At 47.9% G+C, this 25,814-nt stretch overlaps 4 protein-coding genes across 12 annotated transcripts in view; 3 read left to right on the top strand and 1 right to left on the bottom strand.

The window, feature by feature from the left end:
- Atf7 (activating transcription factor 7) overlaps positions 1–9,533 on the top strand; it is a 100,310-nt gene extending 90,777 nt beyond the window's left edge. For 3 of the 4 annotated variants that reach the window (XM_015493546.2, XM_048802822.1, XM_048802823.1), the window contains one exon: positions 3,587–8,790. In XM_015493546.2, coding sequence (XP_015349032.1) covers positions 3,587–3,804 — 218 coding nt within the window. In that variant the 3' untranslated portion in view covers positions 3,805–8,790. Of the gene's footprint in view, positions 1–3,586; positions 8,791–9,398 lie in introns of those variants that run through there. The other variant, XM_015493548.2, reaches the window with a different exon arrangement.
- Positions 4,778–24,628, bottom strand: Tarbp2 (TARBP2 subunit of RISC loading complex). 4 transcript variants are annotated; one of them, XM_015493550.2, is made up of 11 exons: positions 24,617–24,628; positions 17,876–18,139; positions 17,165–17,334; positions 16,348–16,450; positions 15,679–15,774; positions 14,893–14,965; positions 14,564–14,681; positions 14,150–14,277; positions 13,518–13,719; positions 13,270–13,371; positions 4,778–5,750 (listed from the first exon to the last, which is right to left on the bottom strand). In XM_015493550.2, the coding sequence occupies exons 2-11, from the start codon at positions 17,926–17,928 to the stop codon at positions 5,698–5,700; spliced, it is 1,098 nt and encodes a 365-aa protein (XP_015349036.1). In that variant the 5' UTR covers positions 17,929–18,139; positions 24,617–24,628; the 3' UTR covers positions 4,778–5,697. The 4 variants fall into 4 exon arrangements, with proteins under 4 accessions (XP_015349036.1, XP_015349035.1, XP_048658781.1 ...); XM_015493549.1 differs by lacking the exon at positions 4,778–5,750 and having other exon boundaries at positions 12,944–13,371; XM_048802824.1 differs by lacking the exons at positions 4,778–5,750; positions 16,348–16,450 and having other exon boundaries at positions 12,944–13,371; positions 15,679–15,757.
- On the top strand, positions 12,021–12,707 carry Npff (neuropeptide FF-amide peptide precursor). Its single transcript, XM_015493553.2, has 3 exons — positions 12,021–12,156; positions 12,282–12,403; positions 12,527–12,707. The coding sequence occupies exons 1-3, from the start codon at positions 12,052–12,054 to the stop codon at positions 12,627–12,629; spliced, it is 330 nt and encodes a 109-aa protein (XP_015349039.1). The 5' UTR covers positions 12,021–12,051; the 3' UTR covers positions 12,630–12,707.
- Positions 18,197–25,814, top strand: part of Map3k12 (mitogen-activated protein kinase kinase kinase 12) — an 18,103-nt gene continuing 10,485 nt past the window's right edge. The window contains exon 1 of one of the 3 annotated variants that reach the window (XM_048802820.1): positions 18,197–18,495. The gene's annotated coding sequence lies outside the window, so the exon portion shown is untranslated. The remainder of the gene's footprint in view (positions 18,496–25,814) is intronic. The other 2 variants (XM_048802821.1, XM_015493541.2) reach the window with 2 other exon arrangements.

Raw genomic sequence — 25,814 nt, 5'->3', positions numbered from 1 at the left:
CGAGAAAACTGTACTCAGAATAGATCAATTACCTGAAGTTATACAGCTAGTAAAGTAGTAAAAACAAGATTTACATCCAGATATTTCTTATTCTAAAGACACTAGAGACTTCCAGAAAAAAGAAATAGCAGAAGATACTTTAAGATTAAATCATTGTGATTTGGGGGTATATTTTATTTTTCTTATTATAGGCCAGTGTTGGTTTCTATTTATAATCTTATGATTACACATAAAATAGTGCTAGAAAGATAGCCATAGAGTTTTTCTGAGCATAAACACAATTCTGAAGTTAATATTATTGTGAATAATTTGCTTGTGGATAGTAAAAGCTAACAAATGCTCATTTTCATTTCAAATTAGATAAATTTATAGAAATGTTGGCTATATATGTTGATATATTGAATTATTTTTTCAAAACCATCCTTATCATTTCAAGATATATTCTCATAGAAAAAGAGTAACCACATCACCGATTGTAAACATCTCTATTTAAATTTTAATATGTGCTTCAGGGTATGTTCATTTATTAAGCAGCTATTGATTGAGTGCCTGTTCTGTACCAGGCACTGTTTTACATGCTGGGAATATAATAGAAAATCAAATAGATTAGATTAAATCCCTGCCCTTGAGGAGCTTATATTTAGTAGGTGAGACAGATAATAAATAAGATAAATAGGCAAAATGTATAGTTTGTTAGATAGTAGTAAATGCTAGAAGAAAGGAAAGGGTGATGGGAAATGCTGGTAGCAAGATTAAAATTTTAGATGAAGTGGCTTTTGAATAAAGACCTAAAGGAAATGAGGGACCTGGCTGTGCATTTTTGTGGAAGAAAAGTACTGTAGAGGGTTGGGGCTGTAGCTCAGTGGTTGAGTGCTTGCCTAGCATGCGTGAGGCACAGGTTCAATTCTTAGCACTATAAATGAATGAATGAATGAATGAATGAAACATAAGGGGTGCAATGGCAGAAGTAGGCAGTCTACCTAAGGTTACAATAATATGAACAAGAGATGATGGAGTCTTGACCAGGGTGGTAATAATCAAAGTGGAGAACAGAGATTGAATTCAGAATATATTTTGTAGTTAGAGTGACAGGTTTTGATGACAGGCTACATGCAGAGATATATATGAAAAAAAAAAAAAGAATCAATGGGCTTGGGATATATCTCAGTTGGTAGAGTGCTTGCCTTGTCTGCTCAAGGCCCTGGGTTCAATCCCCGGCTCCAAAAAAAAAAAAAAGAATCAAAAATTGCACCAAAGTTTGTGGCTCGAGTGACTGCAAGAGTGAAGTTGTCACTGGGCATGGTGGTGCACACCTATAATCCCACCATTCAGGAGGCTGAGACAGGAGGATCACAAGTTTAAAGCCAGCCACAACAATTTAGAGAGACTCTTTCTCAAAATAAAAAATTAAAAAGGACTGAGGATATAACTCAGTGGTTAAACACCCTTGGATTCAATCCCTGGTACCCACCCACCCTGCTCAAAAAAAAAAAAAAGTTGTCATTTTACTTAAGATGGAGAAAAGTCTGGGAGGTGTATCAGCAGATCAGTTTTGAACAAACTGAGGTTAACAAGCATATTAAGCTTGGCGATGTCAGGCAAGCAGTTGGTTATATGGGTCTGCAGTTCAGAGAAAAGGCTAAAGATACCCTTTAGGAGTCAGTAGCATATAGTTAGTTTTGAAATCCAGGAACCTGGATGAAGTTCCTAGCTAGAAAAAGAGAAGTTATTCCAAGACTCAACCCTGAGGTTCTTCAACATTCAGAGGTCAAAGAGACGAGAAGGAACCCGCGTGAAACTGAGAAGCTGCAGCCAGGAAATTAGCTGAGTAGCTAAATGTGGTGGTCTATAAATCAAGATAAGAAAGCATTTCAAGAAATTTAGTGATGGGCTGTGGATGTGGCTCAAGCGGTAGCGCACTCGCCTGGCATGCGTGTGGCCCAGGTTCAATCCTCAGCACCACATACAAACAAAGATGTTGTGTCCGCCGAAAACTAAAAGTAAATAAATAAATAAGTAAAGTAAGTAAGTAAGTTTAGTGATCAACTATTTCAAATCCTGTTGATGAGCTAAGGAGACCAGAACTGAACATTTTTCAGTATGTGGCCTATAGGTAGAAGTTTCTATTCATTTCCTGCAAACACTCTGACAGGTAGACAATCCATTAAACTACTTATTTGTTACAGCAAAGCCGTTTAGTTCCTGTGTGTGGTATTAACATTATGGTATGTACTTGACACAAACAGATAAGATACTTTCCCTACCTCTCTGACTCATATAGAGTCATCATAAACCCATGAAAGAGGTAAGAACAGGTATCCCACTCAAGGAGCCCCAAACTTCCTGAAGGTAACAAAGAAGGCCTCACAGAGGCCTGAAAAATGACTTAGGCCATTTATCAAGAGATCAAAAATATAACCACCTTTTGGAAGTTGGTCCTAATTCCCACATATCTGTTTAAGGAGCCATTGAGACTGTCTGATGTTTGATAAAATTATTTGACCAGTAAGCATCATGGAAGATACCTTTGTATGCAGTTCAGATATTGTATTTAGTAGTAAAATGTTATTTTCACCTTAGGTAGTGTACTTCAAAATATGTTTGTTTATTATTATTATTATTAATTTGGTACAGGGGATTGAACCCAGGGGGTGCTTAACCACTGAGCAATATCCCCAGCCCTCTTCCCACCCTAACCTCCCATTTTTTATTTTGTTTTTGTTTTTAAAGAGACAGGGTCTCACTAAGTTGCTTAGGGCTTAAGACCTTGCTAAGTTGCTGAGGTTCCCTTTGTACTTGTGATCCTCTTGCCTCAGCCTACCAAGTCATGGGATTATAGGCATGTGCCACTGAGCCTGGCTTATAATAAATATTTTAAGTCATTAATGGCTAGCTAATACCTAGCTAATTGATAGTCAGGTATCCAACAGATTCCTTTTAGTTTTGCATGTCATTTGAACCTTGGCCAAGTACTGGCCATTCATAACATCATTTGATTGTAGCTTTATATTTATCAGATTTACCTAGGGTAATCTACCTGCTAAAGAACATTAAAAATAATGGAATAGTTTGGTTCCTTTGGGAATTAATACAAGAGGATAGCTAAAAAAAAAAAAAAAAAAGATCGATTTTAAATCACCTTTAAAGAGGAAAATATTCCAAATAGCATTTTGAACTATACAGAGACTCAAAAGTCAGTATAATTAATATGTTGGGGATTCACTTTATTGGGATAGTCAGGTTAATTTTGGCTTAGTTCTTGTTTCCCTTCTCACAGCTTCCCATTTCCTAAGCCATCTGGGGTTTCCCCAAAAAGAGATGAGTTTCATTTTTCTTTAGACTTCTTTGGAATTATGGCAAAAGGTAGTCTTGTCTGTTTCCCTGTTCTGTTTTCTTTCTTTCTTTTTTTATTATATTTTTATTAGTTGTTGATGGACCTTGATTTTTGTTCACTTCTTTATATATGGTGCTGAGAATTGAACCCAGTGCCTCAAACATGCTAGGCAAACGCTCTACCACAGAGCCACAAACCCCCCGTTCTGTTTTCTAACACTTGCTCTCTGCTCTTTGCCTTCCTTCCTGGCAGAAAGCCCCAAGGAAAGCTCAGAGCCAACGGGTTCTCCAGCCCCTGTGATTCAACACAGCTCAGCAACAGCCCCTAGCAATGGCCTCAGTGTTCGCTCTGCAGCTGAAGCTGTGGCCACCTCAGTCCTCACTCAGATGGCCAGCCAAAGGACAGAACTGAGCATGCCGATACAGTCGCATGTGATCATGACCCCACAGTCCCAGTCTGCGGGCAGATGATGCCTCCCCTGATGGAGAGGTCCCCAGCCAGAGCTCTCCCGCTCAAGAGCCAAGAGAGATGTCATCTTATCCTCTCCCATCTGCCTTGGATATGGCAATACGTAGCGGGGGGACATTGTATGTTGTGAGTATGGACAGATGTGGGGCTTTTCTCTTTAGCAGCATGGTCATGTAAGTTTGACATCTGTACTAGGGGTCTCCCAGCCCTGGAGCCACATAGATCATCATCCAAGAGTGGGGTTTCTGATGTACCCACAGCCAAAGGCTTTTCCAAATGGTCCGAGCAATCATCCTTGCTCCATGCACGTGTACCTGTCTCTTTTAACACTAACCCTTGCACTTCTAGATTTGGGGTTTCTTAGTTTCCTCTCTTCCCACTAAGCTATGGCTCTTATCTTCTTGTTCCTTCCCAGCATGCCACTTCTTGCTTGATAGAGGGGCTAGATCTGATGGCATATCACCTGCCATCTTATCCCCAGCCCCACCACAGACTCAGGACTTGGTCTCCCAGTAGCCGCTTATGTATGCCTTTCCCTTTCCAAAATACTAGTGAAAGCATTCACTTATGAAGAATGTAAGGTTACCTTTGACTTATGAAGCAGCAGTATTTTCCAGCTCTTCTGTAAGCTTTATTCCTCTACCTACCAAGAAAACAAACAAAAAAGACAAAAAGAAAGCCCCAAAATTTCTAGTCCTTTTTCATCTATTTCCAGAGCTGTATGGGTACCTCTTTTTGTCTCTTGACTTTTCCTAGGTCTTTCCCACCTCCCACTAAGCCTTGGCAACTTCATCTTGTGGCCTTATTGATTGATATTGCGTGGCAGTGAAAAGGGAAAGAGCCTGGGATCTAATTGGTGTTTCTCTGTCACCCTTCATCCTCCTGTAGTTCCAGTCATCAGGGCAAACAGGAACAATGCAATTTAAAGCTTTTTCCATCAGATTACTGGATTAACTGATTCTTTTGTTTTACCAGTTTACTGGCCAAAGTATGTATATTGTCACCTTTGGTCATGTTTTTGCTCCTGCTCTCCTTCTTGGTTCCCCTGTCCCTCTGCTATAACTAGTTCAGATTATCCCTCCTAGAGGTGTCATGTATGGGGACTCTTGTATTCCCTTGGTGTTGTTCTTCCTCCATCTCTTAGCCTCACAGATCTCTTTTCTGAGCTGTCTTGTATTCACCAGAGCCCATCACCCTATGGACTACCTTCTCTCACTGGTTTCCTAGCCTAGCCACTAGGTCTCCCTGGTCCTGCAGAGTTATTCTTTAACTCATTTCTATTCTATGCCCCTTAAATGCGATGCCTCTCCACAGTACAAGCTCCAGGACCCTGACACATCATGGCAAATGTCTTCAGTGGCTTTTCTTGAATATAATATTAGGTGGAAGGAGGAAGGACAGAGGGAAGAAGCAGCAGAGGGGCCCAGGGTCTGGCCTGCCTGAGAAGTTGTTGACTGTGACTCTCATCAATTATTACTTTGAAGAGTTGAGTTGCAGGGGAATATATTCATGCCTCTTGATCCTCTTTCTTCACCAGTAGCCTCCTCATCTCCCTTGGCTCTTGAACTATGCAATATTTACCAGGGCCATAGGAAGCAATCCAAAGCCAGAAGCCTACTGATAGATAGGTCAGTTTTAATAGCCTTTCAGTATGAAACCCTTCTAGTTGTCCCAGAGCCACCTTCTGCCATCTGCCAAAACCAAGAATGTCCTTTTCTTCACCTCTTCTGCCTTCATCTTAAATACGTATATACAAAGTAACTGCCTGCCTCCTTTTTTATTTTGTCTTCCAAAACTGGCTGCCAGAGAAGAATGAGAAAATGTTTTAAGCTACAAGATTCCCATTTCCTCAGTGATATACTGGTGAACCCGTCAGGTGACATGTTCTGCTGCATTTATTTTAAATCTCCCCTCCTGCTTTTCAGTGTCAGTGCTGAACAAACCACACCTGGTGAAGAAGAAGGAGAAAAAAATATGATTTTCTCATCCATTACCACCAGGGACCCAACAGGAACTGCCCCTGAGGTGATCAGACTAGCAAATGTCATGGCAGATGGTCAGGATACAGGTTACCACCTGCAGGAACTTTGCTTGCCTTTAAAGATTCACAGCCATAACTTGTTCTCAGGACTTCTCTTTTAGATGGCTGCTCCCTGGGAGTTTTTTCCTGCTTTTGAGTCTTGTTTCATTTTTTATTGCCTTGATTTCCCAGTAGCAGCCTTGCCCTAAAGCATGACTGAGTTTATGGCTCCTAAGGAGCTTTCATCAGACCCTTGACTATTTTTCTTCCCCCTTCAGTCAAGTGTTTTTAAAGTTAAGAATCAGTTTGTCATTGCACACATGCCCCACCAATCTGTCCCTGTGTTGGATGGCTGTTTAATGCAGAGGTCCTTTTTTAGTTTCTTAGCCCCCATGTCTAATTCTCTTGAGTCTCTTAATTCATTTTTGTCAGTGAAGAGGCTAGCATTGGGGACCTAAATGAGGGGCATTGTCAGAACTGTAGTAGTGAAATGGCACTAAAAGGAGGAAGGGGAAAGACAGAACCCCAGACAGCAATTCAGTTGGTCCTTGGTCTCACTAAGAAGGCAAAGCACCTGCTCATCCTGAAGCTTTCTCTTACAGTCAAGGGGAGACACTTACCTTGTTATTGCTGCCAGCCATGTGGTCACTGTCCCCTGATCTTTGCCTTCCAGACTTACCTGGACCAGAACCAGATATCATGGAGGTGTCACTTAGCCCTTCTTAAGTACTGTGGCCCTTCTAGGACCTAGCAAGGACACTTTCAGAAAGGAACTGAGAATGTGGATGGCTTGGGACTCTTCCAAGTGAACACAAGACTCGGGCCTCCCACCTCACTCCGGGCTAGGAAGTGGTGAGAGCTGGTTTGGTCTGCCCTGCTCCCTTCAAAATAGCTTGCTCAGAGAAAGCCTCCCACATGACAGGGGGGACCAGAAAGAGTATAGCTCCTTTACTTATTATTTCCTGTTGGTCAGGCATCCCAAATCTGGCTTCCCTCTGCCTCCACTCTTCTCCTTGGCCTAGGCCATATACTATATGGGATGGTTAAGAGTAGCTGGGCCAGCTGAACTTCACCTTGCTCCCTTCCTTTCCTATCCCTGTTCTGTAGCTGTTGTTCCTTTCTTGACTCACCAATCCATCTTCTCAAGGACCTGCCTCCAGCACCACCATCCTGGGAGATGGAGTGCTTCACCATATCTGTGCACCATCTACAGCCTGAATCACCAAGCAGATGCCAAGAAATCTTTCCTGTTTCTGAGGCTCTCCTGCTTCACACTGAGAGGCTCGGGAAAGGTGCTAGCCCCAAGGTAGCTCTCCCCAACAAAAAAAAATAAGTCCCCTTTTCATAATTTCCTTCCCATCCCCAAATTATTTTTCCCATTAATATTGTACATTGTGTACACAGGAAAGAAATTATTTTGTTTTTGTTTTTTATTTCATAACCAGTCTGTTTAGAGTCCAGTCCTCCTAGCTGTGTCATTTGCTATGCCTTTGCTAATGCGTTCTCTCCTTTCTTTAGACTTATGTTTGGAGTGGAAGGTGTGGAGGAACAGAATAGGTGAGGCTCCTAAGGCAGATTAGAGCCTACAGCCTCCCTAATCATCTCATGAAATAGAACTGATTTCTCTGTTTCTGTATGCACACATGAATGTGCATGCAAACATAAATCCCCATGCACTCACTCTGGGGTGGTGACCCAACAGGAATGAATATAGGTGGCAGCTGGCCAACATTCCCATCCTCTGCACCAGTTGAATTACTTCTCTTTGGGGTAAAATCCTACCCCAGAATGAGAAAAGGATGGAGAGAGTAGGGCAGATTAAGGCAATTTATGTCTTTCTTAGATGCAGGTTTGCATTGTAGCTACAAGGGTTTATTTTTTTAATGGGGAGCTAGAAGCACAGAGATAACTCATCCCAGCTACTGATGAGTGATGCACTAGCTGTAAGTGGCCACAAATAGTAGTCACAATGACTTTACGTTAAGTTTGTGGTTCTCAGAGTATGACCCAGGACCAGCAGAAGGAGTATCACTGTCACCTGGAACTTGCTAGAAATGCCCATTCTCAGCCCAACTGAGATCTACCAAATCAGAATCAGAAACTGGGAGTGGGTTTCAGTAAGCACTCCAAGCCCTTCTAATGTGCACTGATGTTTGAGAATCATCACCTTATGGGCAATTTGGGAGCTTCTTACAGGCATGGAGAATTATTTTAAATATCGTCCTCTGCCTTAGCACTAACATATTTTTCCATTTCTTCCAGTCCCTCCCTCAACTCCCATTAAAACAGTCACCACCACCACCACCACAACCACATCACTCATCTCAAACTAGGTTTTCTTCCTTTTAGTCTTTTCTATAAAACCTGTCCCTATATTGGTCTAGACAAGAGTTGTCCCTGTTCCCTTGCAGACTGGTCACTCTGCATTCTTGATTACATTAAGGACCAGATGGAGCTTTAGCTGCCTGTTCCTCCCATATACAAGCACACCTTGCAGGCAGGGAGGAGTTGAGCCTCCAGCCCCATCAGTGGAGGCTGCTGCATCCTGATAATAGTATCTATGGAGAAGAAAGTTTGTATCTATGATTATATCTCTGTTCATCTATATATTTTTGACATGTAGCAACACCTCTCTATCTCATCAAGGAACTCAACTTGATCTGGGTCTCCCCAGTCTCTAGTGGTGGACCCTGACAGGTGGGAGGATGCAGTGCTACAGGCAATTTTGTTACAAAACTATCATTCCCCCTTCCCCTCCATCCAATTCAGCATGACCCTGTGAGCAGGCTCTCACACTCTTTGGGACGGGGCTGAGGTGGGGCTTTGCTCTCTTCTCTGTGACCGTCCCTTTGCCACTTAGCAGTTATTCCCCAGCCATGCCTTCTCCCTCCTCCCTCCCTCCCTTGCCCTGACATATATTGTGCCTTATTTATGCTGCAAATATAACATTAAACTATCAAGAGAACCACTGGTTTGTCTGATGCTTCACTACTCTGACCTACAGATCCCATTGACCGTTTGGGTGCGGTGGTGCACACCTGTAATCCCAACGGTTCAGGAGGCTAAGGCAAGAGGATCATAAATTCAAAGCCAGCCTTCCTTAGCAAAAGTGAGATGCTAAGCAACTCAATGAGATCCTGTCTCTAAATCAAATACAAAATAGGGCTGGGGGTGTGGCTCAGTGGTGGAGTGCCCCTGAGTTCAATCCCCGGTACCAAAAAAAAAGAAAGAACAAATCCCACTGACCACTCTTCTGGGGACTCACTGGGCTTTCATATCTGCAAGTCTCTTCTCCCTCTAACTTCTTAGGACAGAAGGAGTAGGGATTCTTGTCTCTACTTTTAATACAGGAGTGGTGCAGCCTCCAGAAGGCTGTAGATTTATATAAATTACACAGCATGACCAAGGACACAGAGCTCAGATCTGTGGACTGGCTCAAAGATAAGGGCCCTTGGCATCACAGAAACATTCACCTGTGAACTTAGTGTTTGCTTTATGTGAATGGAGGATGGGAATATCTGAAGGCAATTGACCTTATCTTTCTCTTTTGTCCCCACCTTGCCCTACCCACAACAGTTGGTAAGTTTTCAGCATGGCTGGGGAGTATACACACAGAAAGTGAACCTTTCTATGGCAGAGGGACAGTATGGAAGTGGTTGGTCTGGAGATGAAGGGAGATTTGCTTAGAAGCTGCTGAGAGCTCCCAAGAAGACAGATAATGCTAAGAGAATAGGGGTTGAGGAGGAGGAACGGGGAAAATCACTAACAATTCCATGCATCTGTCTGTTCCTGATAATTTTCATTGGTAATAAGAATAGTGCCAGGATGACAAAAGAGGTAGCAGGTGCTGCTGAGATTTCCCTTAGGAAAAGAATGATGTATGAAGCTGTTTGTGGCTGTTGTTTGGTAGACAGTTGGCATATACAGGCCTCCATAGGAGAGTGGGAATAGCAGCAAAGGCTTTCACTGTATTGTGGTCAGAAGCACATGAGAGACTAGGGAAAGGTGAGAGGAAGTTGCTGAAAGTCAAATACCAGGACCCAAATTGCAATGTCTTGGAGGTAGGAATGTGACCCTGAAGGAAGGGCAGTGTACTAGTCTAGGATTAACCCATTCTGACTTCTAAACAGAGATCAGTCTCCTTCATCGTAGATTAGGAAAGCAGCTAGACCAGCCCCTTTTTGAATGCAGCCTCAGCTCAGACCCACTTGTAATTGGCACTCAGGAATATTAGGAGGGGAAGCAGCAGCATGGTGGGTATTAAGTGCCTGCTCTGTGCTAGGTGGAAATGGTAGCATGCTTTGCACTCAAATCATTTCCTATTCACAACAGCCTTTTAATAACCGAAGGAGTTGCTTCATTTTTATTATTGATGAACTAAAGTTTAGGTAAGTCAAACAACGAAGTGCAAGAGCAAAGATAAAAACAGTTCTGTCTGGCCCAGAGCCAGTTTGCAAGTTTGCAGTGCCCCACCCAGCCTTGCCACCCTGCTCCTCTGGATCTGTCACATAGGAACAAACAAGGACTGTGACAGAATACAGAACCAGCCACCCATGGATTTAATATTCCCTTTTAAGAAATGAACTACAAGATGTAACTATGACGTCAGTTTGGTATTTAGAACCAACCATGAGACAAAGCTTACAAAAATGTTTACCTGAATTTAGACTACATTAATAGGAATATTAATGTATCCTATATAAAACATCCAGATCAAAACCTGTTCTATACAAATGTATAAGTTCCAAGATGCCTTGCTTCAAAGAGGGGAGCACTTCCCATTGGGCAAAAAAGATTAGAATGGAAGAATGAAATGTCTTTAGACACTAAAGATATTCTGTGAGGCCTAATGGAGCAAACTAAGATACCCACCCGGTGGATGCCACAGGGAGACTGAAGCCAGCTCAGCATAAGGATAAATCTATCCAAAGACTCTCTCAGGAAATGGTAAGTTCCCTGGGTCTGGGGTGTGAAAGTAATCACAGCTAATGTTTTGAGGATACCTGCTGCTTGCCAGATCCTGTGCTGGATGGATTACAAAAGGTATCTTGAATAATGCTTACCCTAGGAAGTAATTCCTTTTAATGTTCCCATGTTAGAAACCTGAAGTTTATAGAGGTAGATAGCTGGACCAGGGCTGAGTCAGAGACCCATTATGCCATTCACCATAGGCTGGAACCCCAAACTGGAACCCGTGCTCAGGAAGGGATTCTACAATTAGCAGGAAACTGCACCACATAATAAAAGTGCCTCCCTGAATAGTTGTTATTCTGATGTTTCCTAAGGCAAGATTCATGTTGCCTTGCCTCAGCGTCAGAGCCAGGTAGAGGCTGTACTGGCCACAAGGAGGTGAAACAAAATGACAGTCCAGCTCCACAGTATCCTTCTGCTGCCATTGCAAGTCAGGGCTTCAGGACCTCTCACCCTCCTAGGTTCCTCCTTGAAAGAGCTATGCTGAAAAAGAAAATGACTGGACCTGGTAGTAAGGAACAGTGGCCACAGGGTGGCAGCAGAGCTATAGCTGCGAAGGTCAGTTCCCAAGAAGAGTGGAGAGGCAGCACTGTCTAGTGAAGATGGGTCTGTCCACAAAGATGTGAAGCCATCTCTGCTCTTTGGGCTCCAAAACCCCATAAGTCTCCTGTATCTCACTTTTCTGTCCACAGTCAACTCTCAGAGTGGTGATTCCAGGTTTAACCTTCCCAAAGGCAGGGGTGTGACTAGGCTGTATGATTCTGACTGCTGACCCAGGCAGGGAAGGGACCAGGCTATATCACCCTGGCCAACTCTGACCTGGGTCCTTCCCATTCTCCCTCCCATCCAGGACATAACATCTAGCCTTCTTGACAGGAGTCTGTCTATGCTTAAGTCTACAAGTTAGGAAAGGAGTGATCAATTGAAGCTCTCCAACCTGTTGAGGGATTGGGGATTCTTAAGGCCCCCTAGGGCCTGGCTCTGACAAAACATCTGCAATAAATGATGTTTCTTGAGCTCTGGAGACAGGATTTATGCATCTAATAAAGTCTATAACTCCAGGCTTAGGGGCTGGGGGTGGGAGACTGAAAGCAGGGAGCCCCAGGGGACACATGAGAGGGGATCCCAGGTGGCCCTTAATAAAGCCGTGCATTTCCATTGCCTGTCTAGATTCCCCCTCAGGCTGCTGTTGGGGGTGGGAGATAGGGGTACAGCAGGTATAAGAGGCTGGTGTGGCTGTAGGAAGGCTGATGGCAGCATGGATTCCAGGCGGGTGATAGTGCTGCTGGTGTTGCTACTGTTAACGGACTGGGGCCATGCTGAAGTACCAAGAGGCCAGGATGGAGGAGACCAGGTCTTTGTGGTAAGTGAGCACCCCATCCCCACCAGCCTCCTTCAATTTGCTCTTAGAAGCTACTTCTTTCCCCTTGTATCTTTAGTGTCCAGGGCATTTGCCCATCTTCCCTCCCTGCCACCCTCTTGCTGCAGAAAGAAGACAATGGACCCAGCTCACTGCAGCATGCCCAGACCCCTGGGTCCCTCTTGCGCTCCCTGCTCCAGGCCATGGAGAGACCTGGCCGGAGTCCAGCCTTCCTGTTTCAGCCCCAGAGGTGAGTCTGAAAAGTAGAGGAGCATAGCAGGGTCTGGGAAGGGCAGAAAAAGAAGAGAAAAGGGAAGGGACTCAAGGAGGGAGACTAGAAGGAGCTACATCTGAGGATGAATCTCTCCCTTAGGTTTGGCAGAAATACCTGGGGACCCTGGAGCAACGAGCAACTGAATCCCCGGGCTGGAGAGTTCTGGAGCCTGGCTGCCCCTCAGCGCTTTGGGAAAAAATAAGTGTCATCCCTTGATGTGTTTGCATGCAAGGCCCAAAGTGCCATGTGTCCCCCCAAATAAAGTGGTCTGGCTTCTGAATCCGTGTGTATCCAGATAAGACTTTACAGGGCTGGGAAAGAGCCTGAGGCAAGGACCACCAACCTCTACCTCCACCAAATCAAACTCCAGCCATTGCAGCTGACAAGGCTCCCGAGGCCACTACACCACTACTTAACTTCCTGCAAGACCATGAGAATGGGGGCGGGGGGCAGTAGACGAAGGATGTGGTGCTGACCCCCACCATCCACATTACTCAGGGCACAGAAAGAGCAGGGTTTAAGAAACCTAGGAGCAGCATGTTTATTCTGGACTCTAGTAGAGCCCCCTTCCCACTTGTCATCACCTATAGGTAGACACTCTGGGCTGGCTGAGGCCCGGTGGTCCCTGGCTCCTTGCCCTGTGCCTTCTTCAGCTCAAGGCAGGCAGTCTTGTGTCAGAGGTAGAGAGGGCACCTCCAGAAGGTACCAGAGCTGAGTGGATACGTGGGCCCAAAGGCAGGAAAAGCAGGGAGCAAAGAGTATACATCCATGAGTCCATCTGAGGCTCTACTTGCTGCCTGCCATGATCTTGAGGTACTGCAGGGCACGGCGAGCGGCCTCACCTCGGGCTGCCTCCCTGGTGGTTGCAGAGCCATGACATACAGTGGCTGGCTGGGTGGACAGTTCCACTAGGCACTGGCAGAGACCACTCAGGCTCAGTTCCTCTGTAGACCGAAAGGAAGGGAGGCAGTGTTGGATGGGGAGGAGCACTGGGCTGGGGTACATCCACATCATCATCATCCCCTCCTGATCCCCTTATACTAGCTCTGATTCAGTCCCCACCATCCCCTGGCTCCCCAACTAGTCATACCAATATCCAGGTAGCTGACATGGAAGGCCTGCTCCTCAGAGAGCTCACTGAGTACACTGCAGCAGGCAGAGCCCAAAGCACCTAGGGAGCCCAGGGAGCAACTGCGAAGAGACAGGATCTTCTCTCCCACAGAATTTCGCAGAGAATCCCAGGTGCAGCCTGGGCCCCGGTTGCGAAGTCCATCCAGGCGGGAGCCCACACCCTGACAAGATGGGAAAAGTGAAAAAGATGTAGCCAGGGGCTGTGGAACCCAGGCATTCAGACAGTGTTCAAGAAAAGAAAAGCCCAAAGAATGCCTCTTCTTCCAGCTGTCCTTCCCCCAGTCAGTCCCTACATAGCATCCTCTAACTTCTAGACTCTGGACATGATGGCAAGGCAGCTTTCTTCATCCCAGAAATGGAAGCCTGCAGTTCCCCACCCCAAGCCAGCTCCCCCACAGCACTCACCAGTGAACCACGAGTCGAGGCTGAGGGGGCCTCAGAGACCCAAGGAGCCCTAGGTCTGGTAGGAAAATTGGAGCGTAAGCACACCCAGGACTGAGAAAGCTTACTCCCGAGTCACAGAACCAATGCCTGGTGCCCTGCTGAGTCATGGAAAGTCGACCATGTCCCCGGCCCACGCAAGACACTCACAATGGAGAAGTGATCGTCATCAGGCTCCGCCTCATTGCCGTCCCGGGCATCCAGAGGCACTGTGTGCACTCGAAGCAGCATTTTAGCCGCTGCATTACGCTTGGCCAGCTTTTTAGAAGTGCCACTGCCTGTGCATGGAAGAGGGTTGCTCGATTCTAACTCCCAACAGACCTGTGCTTTCCACCCACATGAATGTCAGTGAGAAAGGGGAGCTCAGAACCTGCCCATGCACCCAAGAACCTGGTCAGCTGAAGATGGGGGGAAGAGGATACAAAGAAGGTAGGAGAAAGAAGCTGAGTCAGCAACTATGGAGCAAGAAGAGGCAGGGTGCAGCAAACTAAAGCCAGGAACTGCCTTGTGTCAGGGTTGGAGGGCTGTGGAATATGAGCTGAGAACCCCCTTCTGTCCAGTTACCAATCTCAATGAAACGCTCCACTCGGCAGGTCATAGTGAACTCTTTGCGGTGGGCTGGCCCGGATTCCTGGGTCACTGTGTACTCTGGCAATCTCCAGCCTTTCTGCACCACCAGCTCCTTGGAGAGGAGACACAGGAAGCACAAGGCCAAGTGAGAAGAGACTCCCTATATCTATACTGGCCCTTACCCAAAAGCCTCAAACTCTAGATGACAGGAAGGAGGGGTGTGGAAAGGCCTTAGTACAAGGTAACTGCCCCACCCACAAACTCTTGCAGCCCCTGGTTCAAGGGAAGACAGGCATGCATGGAAAATGAGGATGGGGGCACACCTGCAGCGCACCAACGGGGTTGCACTCAGACTGCTGAGGGGAGACAGGGGGTTGCATCTCCATGGGGGGGCTCCTGAAGGAAAAAGGGCCCAGGCCAAAGCTGAGAATGGTTCCTTCTGGGGCTACCCACAAGCCCAAGTCTTAACCACTGCTTAGTTTTCCCATGCCATCTCCCTATTTCTGGCCTGCTTCCTCCCACTCCCCCACAAAAGAAGTGCCGCATTTAGATTAAAAAATATTCGGTTATCATCTTCCCAGGACGGTGGGAGAAGGGCTGAATAGCTAGTCCCAGAGCAGTTAATGGATCTCAAACAGAATCATCAAAAGGTCAACCCAGAAGAAACTGTAGACTACAAGACCATTAAATATCATCAGACTTCATCCATATTGCTATTTAAGAATCATAAATTAAGCCAGGCATGGTGGTGAATGCCTGTAATCCCAGTGACTTAGGAGGCTGAGGCAGGAAGATAGCCAAATTCAAGGCCAGCCTCAGCAACTTAGCAAAACCCAGTCTCAAAAAATTTAAAAAACGGATGTCGCTCAGTGGTAGAGTACCCCTTGTTTCAATCCCCTGTATCCTCCCACAAAAAAAAAAAAAAATCATAAATTACCCCCTGTCCCAAAAGCTTACCAATTGGTGCAAATTCTGCAAGCTCTTGTCCCCAACTATTCCATTCTTTGCTCACTGTCAGGCTTCCTCATGCCTGACTAGCCTAGCTGAGGAGCCAGGAGCCAGGACCTTCTCCTCCCCACCCTTTACAGCAGTCAGGGAACACAAGATACCTGATTAAGATAGTGGATGGAACAGGAGCAGCAACTGCCACAGCAGCAAAAACTGGAACCTCCTCAGGCAGTGAAGAGTCTGGGGGAGAAAAAGAACTTCCCGAGGGGAAGGGGGTCTTGGATTCACACCCAGGTGCAGGGAGAATAGAGGGGTGGGGACTCAGGTCTCCTGACCTGCCCATGCCTTAAGAGAACTTCTCAACTGAGCCAGACTCAAGAGACCCAACATCTTCCTCCTGGGATGCTTTGCTGCCCCTACTGGCTCAAAAAGACTGAGAAAATGTCATCTTAGAAAAGAAGTCTCTTCCTACCCAAGAACCATGGGAACAACAAATTCCAACCTGAGCATAGAAGAGGGAAGGACATATTTGCTAGTAAGAGGAAGCATGTAAGGGAGCAACTCCTGTCAACCTCAGCCTCCTCCCCAGCCCTCCCTAACCCCAACCCCAATTACAGCTACAATCCTGCAAAGGGGCTGGCTATTCCCCAGAGAATTCTTCACAGCAGCAGAAGCCCTAGAAACACTCTGTTTGGGTCCAGAGGAAACTCTTGGAAGGGGAAAGGTCAGGGTGGTAAAGGTCACCAGGCCAGGCTCAAGGAGAGTGGACGGTGGTACAGGGCCTGGGTTCCTGGCAGGACTTCTAGGTGCCTTGGCTGTTCCTCCCTCACCTGCTGTCCTCCAGGGCCGGCTCCAGCATGCTCCCCCCTTTGAGGTGTTTGAGGGCCACCTCAGCTGCCTTGTGCTTGGCTGCTTTCTTGCTGGGGCCCTGACCTGAGAGAGGGGGTGTGGGCAATACTGGAGGTCACTGGAAGAACAGAAGAGAAACCAGCATCCCAGTCTCTTTCCTCACAGCCAGAGGGAGTCAATCAAGCTCCTCTGACCATCCTCCCCCTGCCCAAGACTAGAACGGTTCACTAACTGCTGGAAAGAAGGGCCCTTATCTTTCTATTAGCTCCTAGAATTATGCCATGCCAAGCAGGAATTCTGAGCTCCCTTTAGGTGGAGACTCTTTCTCTGCCTTACTTCCCTCTGCAAAGTACTTTCTTTTCCCTCAATAAACAGCTGGAACAATAGAGTAGGCTCTACAAAGCCCTACTGTGCCACTTACTAGACATATGACAGTGTCCCAGCCATTCAATTTGATACTCAGTTTACTCAGATATAGAGCCCGGCATGGTAGCTCTCACTCCGCCAAATATCCACTGAAAATGTAAAGTATTCTCTCCTTTTCCTCTGGGGTGATGGGGACCTGCCAGATCCCCAAGGCAGTCCTACTCACTCCTCTGACTTCCCCAAGTCTACCCACTTCTCATAGCCCTGTTCTGCCACTACAGTCAGTGGCTTTTCCCCTGGAATCTCTGTAATCTTGAAATACCCTGAAATCTTACTGGCCTTGGAAAAGAGGACTGTGAAGAGAGACTCCACGATACAAAGCAATGGGCCCTTAAATGCACACCCCAGCCAGGCTGCCCAAGCCTTCCTCACCAGTGCAGCTGGTGTCGCCAACGGTGACCCGGAAGGTGAAATTAGGCTGGTGGGCTTGGCCCTCGGCTTTGAGAAGGTCGTACACAGGCGTCTTCCCTATTCTGGTCCCATACTCCTGAAGAAGGCTGATCGGGGTCTTGCCGGGGTTGGCGGCCAGCATTTGCTCTATACTGGGGTAAGGGGTACAGACCCACATCACACCTCTCCTCTGCACCCACCTGGCCAAGCACTGCCACACGACACCTAGGCACGTTATGGGGGACACAGGGTCCAGGGGACCCCACGCAGAGTGTCCATTGGCTGGGTTCAAATTAGGGATGTAGCTGGGAAAACAGGGTCCACTACCCCAAGGCAAGTGGGAAATGCACTGTTCCTGTCTCACTTAAGGCGAGGGAGCCTGTGCCCCGTGCTGATTGGAAGTGCAGGGACCCTGACACGGTGCAGGCCAAGAACCCAGTACCCACCAAATGCACTGAATGTGGGGGGCATAAAGCCCAGTGCTCCAGTGTAGTCTGGGAACCGAGCCAACCCCTAACTATTTAGAGCTGGAGGCGGTGGCCACTGCCCCGGTGCATGCTGGGAACCACTGCCCACTACCCCAGTGCTTGCCGGGAACAACCCTCAGGCCAGGTGCATGCTGGGGCCGCGGCGCTACCCTTCCGCACCGCCAGACACTTTTCGCTCTGCGGTGATGAGGACAAGGCGGCTCACCTGGGCAGCCCGCAGCCCGTGGTAGTGCCGGAGCCCTGCTCCTCTTCGCTCATTCCCTCCTCCGTCCCTACGGGCGCCACCGTGACTACAGCTTCCACGCGCCCCAGTATTCCGCCGACGAGCTAGGGCCGGGGCCAAGCCCGGAATCGCGGCCGGTAGGGCCCGCCGCGGGGCATGCTGGGATATGGAGTCCTCCGCCTACCCTACTTCATGAGTCTTCATCTAGAGGGGAGCTACCCGCCCCACAACCCTCCGCNGACGGGCCTGGAGCGCGCCGGATGGCAGCAGCGGGCTCCTTTAAGAGGCCGGCCGGCTCCAGCGCAGCATCCCCCGCGTCAGGGCGTGTCCGTCCCGGGGGCCAGGGCGGGGCCTTGAAGGAGCGGGAGTTCAAGCCGAGTGGGGACCGGGCTAAGGGTGAGGAGATGGGGGCGGAAAGCTGAGGCTGACGCCGGTGCACCTGGACACCACACGAGCATCGCTTGTGACAGCGACCCCCGGTCCGGTCGAGGGCAGCGGGGGGAGGAGGGAAGGAGGTGGAGAAGGAGGAGGAGGCGGGAGCAGCATCCGGAGCGGAGCTGCAGCAGCGCCGCCTTTTGTGCTGCGGCCGCGGAGCCCCCGAGGTGAGAGCCTGGCCGAGTCGGGGGGGGGTGCAAGGATGGGTCCGGGTCCTGGGACTCGGGTGTGGAGGGAGGGTAGGGATGCAGATGTGGCATGGTGGGGGAGGAGGTGACGCGGAGATGGTGAGGCTGTGGGGATGGAGAACTGGGGACCTGGACCCGACGCCAGTGGGGATGGGAAGGAGGAGAACGGAGCTGAGGGATGCCGCGGCCCAGCTTGGAGAGGAAGGGCCTCCAGGGCTGTGAAGGATGTATGGGGGTGGAGGGACAGACTTAAAGGACTGCAGGCAAGAGAACAGCCTCTTCTCTCACTCACCCTCAAGATGGGAGAAGGAAGGCGGAGGGGGAGTTTGGCTCCTTCCAGGGAAGAGAAGGAAGGGCAAGGCTGGTGTGCCCACCGTATTTCCCCTCCCCCACACGTACAACTAGCAGGCTCCACCTGAAGATTACAGGCAGCACCTGTTCCTGATGGCCTGGCAGTGGACCCCCTTACCTTCCACCTGTGATGCCCCTAGTCCCCTCCAGCTGTAGCATTCCTCTCCATCCAGCTGTTGCATCCTTCCCTCCCCCACTCATATGTGGCTTTCCCTTTCCTCTCTCTCCCCATCCTCTGGCTCCCCTAACTCATTTCCCCAGGTCAGGCCCATGGAGAAACTCCTTTTCCCTCCTACACCCCTCAAATTCCTTGGCTTGAGAATGAGCAAAAATTCTCTCTATAGAGTTAAAACTTGCTGACAACCATGGCCTTGAATGATCAGAGGGAAGAAAAGAGATCAAGACCCCATAGGCAATGGGAGGAAATAGCTGTCCCTTTGAATTAAGGGAGGAGTCCCACCTTTTAGCTCCCTTCTCTGCTACCTCTTTGGATTTCAGTCAAAGAGGGAATGCACACTAGGTCTCTCCACCCAACCCAGAGTCCTCTTCAGCCACAGTTGCTGCCTCCCTCTAAATACTCTTTCCCTTCCAACTCTCAGGGAAGTCTCTATCACCCTGGGAGCTCTGGTTTTCAGCCAGAGGGTCATACCAAGTTAAAACCAGAAGGGATTCAAAAAGGTTTGGGCCCAAATGCCTCCTGAGCCTTCCTGTCAGGACACTGAAGTTTCTCTGAGCTAAAGACCTTGCTCCCTCATGTCTCAACACTCAAGGGTGAAGAGGTGGCTGCCCTCTCCAGCCTCCCACTCATCTGTTCACTTACATTGTTGACCCCAGCAAACATGAAAACACGCAAATAAGTGGTCATCCCTTTATGAAACTAGTTATGGGGACAGGGGACAAGAAGTTTCTGGAAGTAGCTTGGGATTTCCTAAACTTCCTCACAATTGAGGATGGCAGAACCCTTATAAAAACCCATTGCTGTTCCCTAGTTCTTCTGGTGGTAGTGAGGTGGTAGAGTCTGGCATTGCCAGGAAGAGAGCACTAAGTTCTAGTACCCATCACCCTAAATCAGTCCCTTCATGGGGAAGAAGAAGGGGTTTGGATTAGTGAGCCAGCTGTTTGGGGAGTCTTTGCTGGGACAGGAGGAGGACAGTGTTAAACTGCAGCAGAGAGGACTCTGGGGCTTCAGGAGGGGTTGGCCACTGACCATCTGTCTGGATCATTTGCTCCCAATAGGATTGGGGTCCTGTGTGTGTGTTGAGGAAGCAGTGACACTATTCCAGAGGGATCTAAGGACCTTTGAGGAGAGAACCTTTGCCCTTTGGGTTTTGTTGTTGTTGTTTGTTTGTTTGTACTGGGGATTGAACCCAGAGGTGCTTAACCCTGAGCCACATACCCAGCCCTTTTTTACATTTTCCTTAGAGACAAGGTCTCACTGAATTGCTAAGTGTCTCACTAAGTTGCTGAGGCTGGCTTTGAACTCACAATCCTCTGCCTTAGCCTCCTGAGCTGCTGGAATATCAGACCTGTGCCACTAGTCCTGGCTGATTCTTTTTTTTACGCTTCTTTTTTTCTCCTCTTGTTTCTATACCACCCTTTCCACCTGTACCTTCTCTACTGCCTCTTTTTGAGGAAGAAAAGAAGGAAAAAAGGGAAGGAAATCACATTGATTTTAAAAACCTACTACTTCATTTTATTTTTTTAAATTTTTTTTTATATATATTTTTTTAATTTTTGGCAGACACAACATCTTTGTTTGTATGTGGTGGTGCTGAGGATCGAACCCGAGGCCGCACGCATGCCAGACGAGTGCGCTACCGCTTGAGCCACATCCCCAGCCCCCTACTACTTCATTTTAGACCTGTCCACATGACTGCTGTTTATAGAGAGCTTCCCATATACTAAGTACTGAGCCAACAACTTGATTACCTCAATAATGCTCACAAAAAGATAGTGTAATTGTCATCTCTACTTTAGGGATAAGGAAACAAACTTTTTTATTCAAAGTCAAAAGGCTGTGTGTAGGAGCTAAGGATATAGCTCAGTTGGTAGAGTGATTGCCTCACATGCACAAGGCCCTGCCTGGGTTCAATCCCAAGCACTTCCAAAAAAAAAAAAAAATGCTGGTGTGTTGGTGTGTGGCAAAACCTAGGATTTGAACCCAGGTCTGTCTGGCTCAGAGCCTGTGTTCACACCCATCACGAGTGTGTAACATAGGTACCCTGTCCCTATCTAGAGATGAAGAAATAGACCTCTTAAAAAATCTCATACTCCTGGGCTGAGGTTGTAGGCTGGGCTGAGGCTGTAGCTCAGTGGTAGAGTGCTTGCCTCACACACGTGAGGCCCTGGGTTCAAACCTCAGCATCACATAAAAAATAAATAAATAAATTTTTTTTAGAAAGTCTCATACTCTAGCACTTGGGAGGGTGAGGCAGGAGAATTGTGAGTTCAAAGCCAGCCTCAGCATCTTAGGGAGGCCCTGAACAACACAGCAAGACCCTGTCTCTAATAAAATATAAAAAGGGCAGGGGATGCAGCTCAGTGGTTAAGCACCCCTGATACCAAAATAATAATAAAACAATAATGTCTCATAGAACAGGTCACCCAACTAGTCAAGAGTAGAGGTAAAATCTCAGCAGACCTCTGTTTCTGAGGTTTGCCATCTCTCTCTCGATAGCATAATGTTCCTAAGCAAGGGGATAGAAGTGAATGAGCACTCCATCAATTTTATTTTATTTTTTCTTTTGCAATTTAGAATAAAGTTTATGTCTCATTTTAAAAGCAATTCAAAAGTTATTCCTGAAATACTAGAAAACTCAGATAATCTAAAAGAAGAAAATTAAAACATCCATGATTCTACCTACCTTGTGTTAAACCTCAATATCTATCTTTTAGTTTGTTTTCTGTTTGGGGTTTTATATTGCTGGGAATCAAACCCAAGACCTCATAAATACTAAAAAAGCACTCTACCACTGAGTTTTACCCCAAGCCCAGATTTTTTTTTTTTTTTTAATGCACTTCCAGCTCAGGAACAGTGTGTTGAAATGAAATGCGCTTCTGCTGTGTGCACATCCCTGAAATCCCACCTTCTTGGGAAGCTAAGGCAGGAAGATCTCAAGTTCAAAGCCAGCCTCAGTACCTTAGGGAAACAAGCTCAAAAAAAAAAAAAAAACAAAGGACTGGGGATGTAGCTCAGTCATAAAGTGCCCCTGGGTTGAATCGCCAGTACCAAAAAATAAAATATACTCAGCTTCTTCTAGGTCTACCAGAAATCCTGAAGGAGGGACCCTGTGGCTCATCCCACCCTGCTCCTACCCTCCCCTACCCCTCAGATCTCCGTGTGTAAGGCTGAGGGGTGATCCTGGCACACCATCAATGGAAGGGAGGGTCTTCCTGGTACAGCTTCTTAGGAGAACAGATCCCTAAGAGACCTGGCTAGAGAGTAAAGATGCGTGCGGAACACCAGGCCTCCCTGACAGTGTGCAAGAAGGGAAAAGGACCTAACAGTGGCATAACTGGGGGCTTTAGCACAGTGGCTGACATTGTGACGTGGTTCCACTGGATCCTGAAATCATGATTGATCCTGGGAAGCAAAAGATCAGAGACCAAGTCTCCCTTTTTCTGGTCATACAGAAGACATGGCTTCTCAAGAACCCAAAGAGAAAGACCTGGTATCCAGTCAACCAGGAAGACAAGGTCAGGAGGCTGCACCAGCTCACTGTACTCTCGCCATCCCTTAAGGTGGGATTGGGAGTCCAGAGACCACATTCTTTAAGCTTTCAGTGGCAGAAGTAGAGTTCTAGCTCTGAGCTCTCCAAATCCAAAGTCAGTTCTTTTGTCCTAAACAGTACTGTTCTCCCTCAGCACCCTCACTGCCACCTTACTAGGAGAAGTGTACCAGCAAGGATATCAGGGGCTTGACTTGTAAAAGGCTGAGGACCTGGATGTAGGGGTGAGCTCATTTTTATCAGCATCTCAAGAAGGCATTTAAAGGGGCTGGGGTTGTAGCTCAGTAGTAGAGCACTCGTCTAGTACATGCGAGGCCCTGGGTTCAATCCTCAGCACCACATAAAAATAAATAAAACAAAGGTATTGTGTCTAACTACAACTAAAAAATAAATATTAAAATAAAGAAGGCATTTACATTTTATGAGGATGCTTAGAAAAGCTGGACTTCTTTCCATCTAAGAACTCTAGGGCCATGAAAATGGATCCTGTCAAAAGGAAAATAAAAAGCTGCAGCCAGGTAGATAGGAGGCATGACTGGGATCCATCAGGCCTTTATCTTGTCAGGGTTTGGGGCAGAACCAGGATTCCAAAGCCACTGGTCTCCTCTCCCCTTGAAAACCCCCCTTCTCACTCCCACTCAAGAGAGAAGTGGAAGCTTCCTCCTTTTCTTAAGTGGAAAATGAGGTCTGGGACTGTAGAAAGTGTCTAGGGTGACAACACAAGACTTAAGCAGATGGCCATGCCTCTGAAGTAAGCCCCCAAGAATCCCAGTAAGCAGCTGTGTTGTTTCTTCTGTTAGAAAAAGAAGCTAGAGAGAATTTGAAAGACTCACAATAGGCCTCCTTCATCTCAGAGAACCCTGGAGGACATGGTGGTCACACCCTGTGGCCTCCGTATGGGGCACTCTAGGGACCACCATCAAAGCAGAGACCTCCCACCTGATCCTGAATGAAGGCCTGTGGGGGTATCCACAGAGCTGCCTTCTCTGGCAGAAATATAGCCCAGAGACCACTCTCTCCCCTTAGTCTGCAGCAGATGCACAAGTCAACACTTAGTAAATATGGTTGATAGGATGACTGATAGGGATACTACCCCTCCTATCAAATCTCTACCCTGCTCCCCATGCTCTGCATAATTGATGGCCAGGGAGATAAGTCCCTTCCCCTATGGTGACCAAATGTCTAGGCTAGGAGCTCCAAGTCATAATATCCCCCAAAGCCCTGGTGCCAAGGCCCAGCTCAGGGGCAGTGGGACACAGCTGGCAGATCAGGAATAAAGGAAATGGCAAGGAAGGGGCAGTTTACTGGGAGAAATCTCCAGTTTACTATGGCCCCTCGGGGCCTCAACTTTACCCCTTCTGCAAATCATCTGGAAGAGCTGTCCTTATCCTGAGAAAGGGGATGGGGTGGATTGAACTTGGCTAGATTCCCTATCTTTCTCTCGTACCATCTCCTACCTCTACAGTGCCCTAAAAGACAAACAGGTGAAATGGCTTCCCTCTTCTCCCCAGCTGCTGGCCATGGATACCAAAGGGGCCTCTGGGGAAGCCTGGTGAATTGGAGGGAGGCCGGGCTGCAAGTGTCTCTGAGCATGTCACCTTCTCTAGGCTTAAACAACCAGATGAAGGGTGAAAAATTCCTTCAAAAAGCCAGCTCTTGTGTTACTCAAAAGCTCAGCTTCTAAATAGGAAACTAAGTGGGAAGGGACCCATTATCTCTGGGTTTTGGTACCATCTCATCTCCATTTTGGCGCCTTTGGGTGGGCACTCGGACCTGCAATCCCAGCTACTTGGAAGGCTGAGGCAGGAGGATCCCAAGTTCGAGGTCAGCCACAGCAACTTAGACCCTGCCTCAAAATTTTATTAAAAAGGATCTGGGAGTGTAGCTCAGAAGTAGAGCATTTGCCTAGCATGCCTGCGGCCCTGGGTTGATCCTTAGTGGAGAGGGATGGTGAGGGGAGACAGCTTTTCAGTTTGTCCACCTTGAACTTCACGCTGTTGGTCTCAGCATCTCTTGGCTACTCCCTCTGGCTGTGCCTTTCACCCTGTGTCCTGTCATCTCTCCATTTCCTGTTTTCCTTCTATGTGCCACTGCACCCCAGTGCCAACCACAAGAGTCCTTTCCCTTCAACCAACCGCTTTCCCTCCACCCGTTGCCCAGCTGAAGATCTTAAAGCAGACGAGGTCGGAGGAGGGGAACATAGGCGGCAGACCGCAGGGTCCAGGTCCGCACCTGCAGTGCCTGCAGCCCCATCCGGGCAACCAGCCACTTGCGCTTGCCCAGGTCAGGGGCGGGGCTCAGACGCGCGGTTCCGCCCTGTGTCGCTTTCACGTGACCCTGGGCTAATCTTGTCCTGGTGACTTCACGAGCCGCCTGGAGCCCAGTCGTCATGGTTACGCCGCAGCGCCCAGCGCTTCCCTCGGTCCGTGGTCCCCCTCTCCCCACCCGGACCCTGGCCCCCCGCCACAAGCCACGTGACAACCGGGAAAGAGGTCGGGAGGGGGAAGGGGTCCGTGGTCGTAACCCCTTCCTCTCCGACTTGGGCTTCTGGAATCTGTCACCGGTGGCCTGATTGTCCAGCGGGCGGGCCCTGCACTTCCCCTAGATCCCCAGCCCTGGTTCTGGGTAGTCCCGAAGCGAAGCCCAGGCGTGGGAGGTGAAAGCCCTCGGATCCTCCAGGGCTGGATTCTCGGGTGTATTGGCACCTGCCCGGCCTGCGCTTGACTGTAACTTGCATTACATTACAATCACCTTCGCTCTTGAACTGCAGATATCTCGTGGGATGTGTAGGCGATTCAGAAGCCGAATGTGACAATAATTTCCACTTCTGGACCTCATGTTTTCTCAAGAAAATAAGAGGACCATAGTACCTTCTTTGATGAGCCAATGTGAAGATTAAGGGAGCATCACTTTATGGCGTTAGTTGCGTGTGCTAGCCTTAAAGGGTCCTGGAGTGGGTGGAGCAGTTGTTGTCCCAGGCTGAAGAATACCGCGAAGTCGTTGCTTTACAACAGTCCAGGCTCTCAAAGGAACTAGGCGCCTGACCATGAAATGCTTTCACATGGGAGCCATGATGGAGGAAGCACACAGGGCTGTGCTAGCCCAAAAGAGGCATTCACTTAAGAGGGTCTGGTCGTACAGACTTCCAGGATGACCTGAGACTCGGAAGTCAAAAAGTGATGACAAACACCTTCTGGGCAGAATAAGCCTCAGGCACAG

The sequence above is a fragment of the Marmota marmota genome, unplaced genomic scaffold (assembly GCF_001458135.2).
Source record: "Marmota marmota marmota unplaced genomic scaffold, marMar, whole genome shotgun sequence".
In the NCBI taxonomy this organism is placed as follows: domain Eukaryota; kingdom Metazoa; phylum Chordata; class Mammalia; order Rodentia; family Sciuridae; genus Marmota; species Marmota marmota.
The sequence above is the reverse complement of the archived record's forward strand: the minus strand, read 5'-3'. Positions and strand labels throughout refer to the sequence as shown.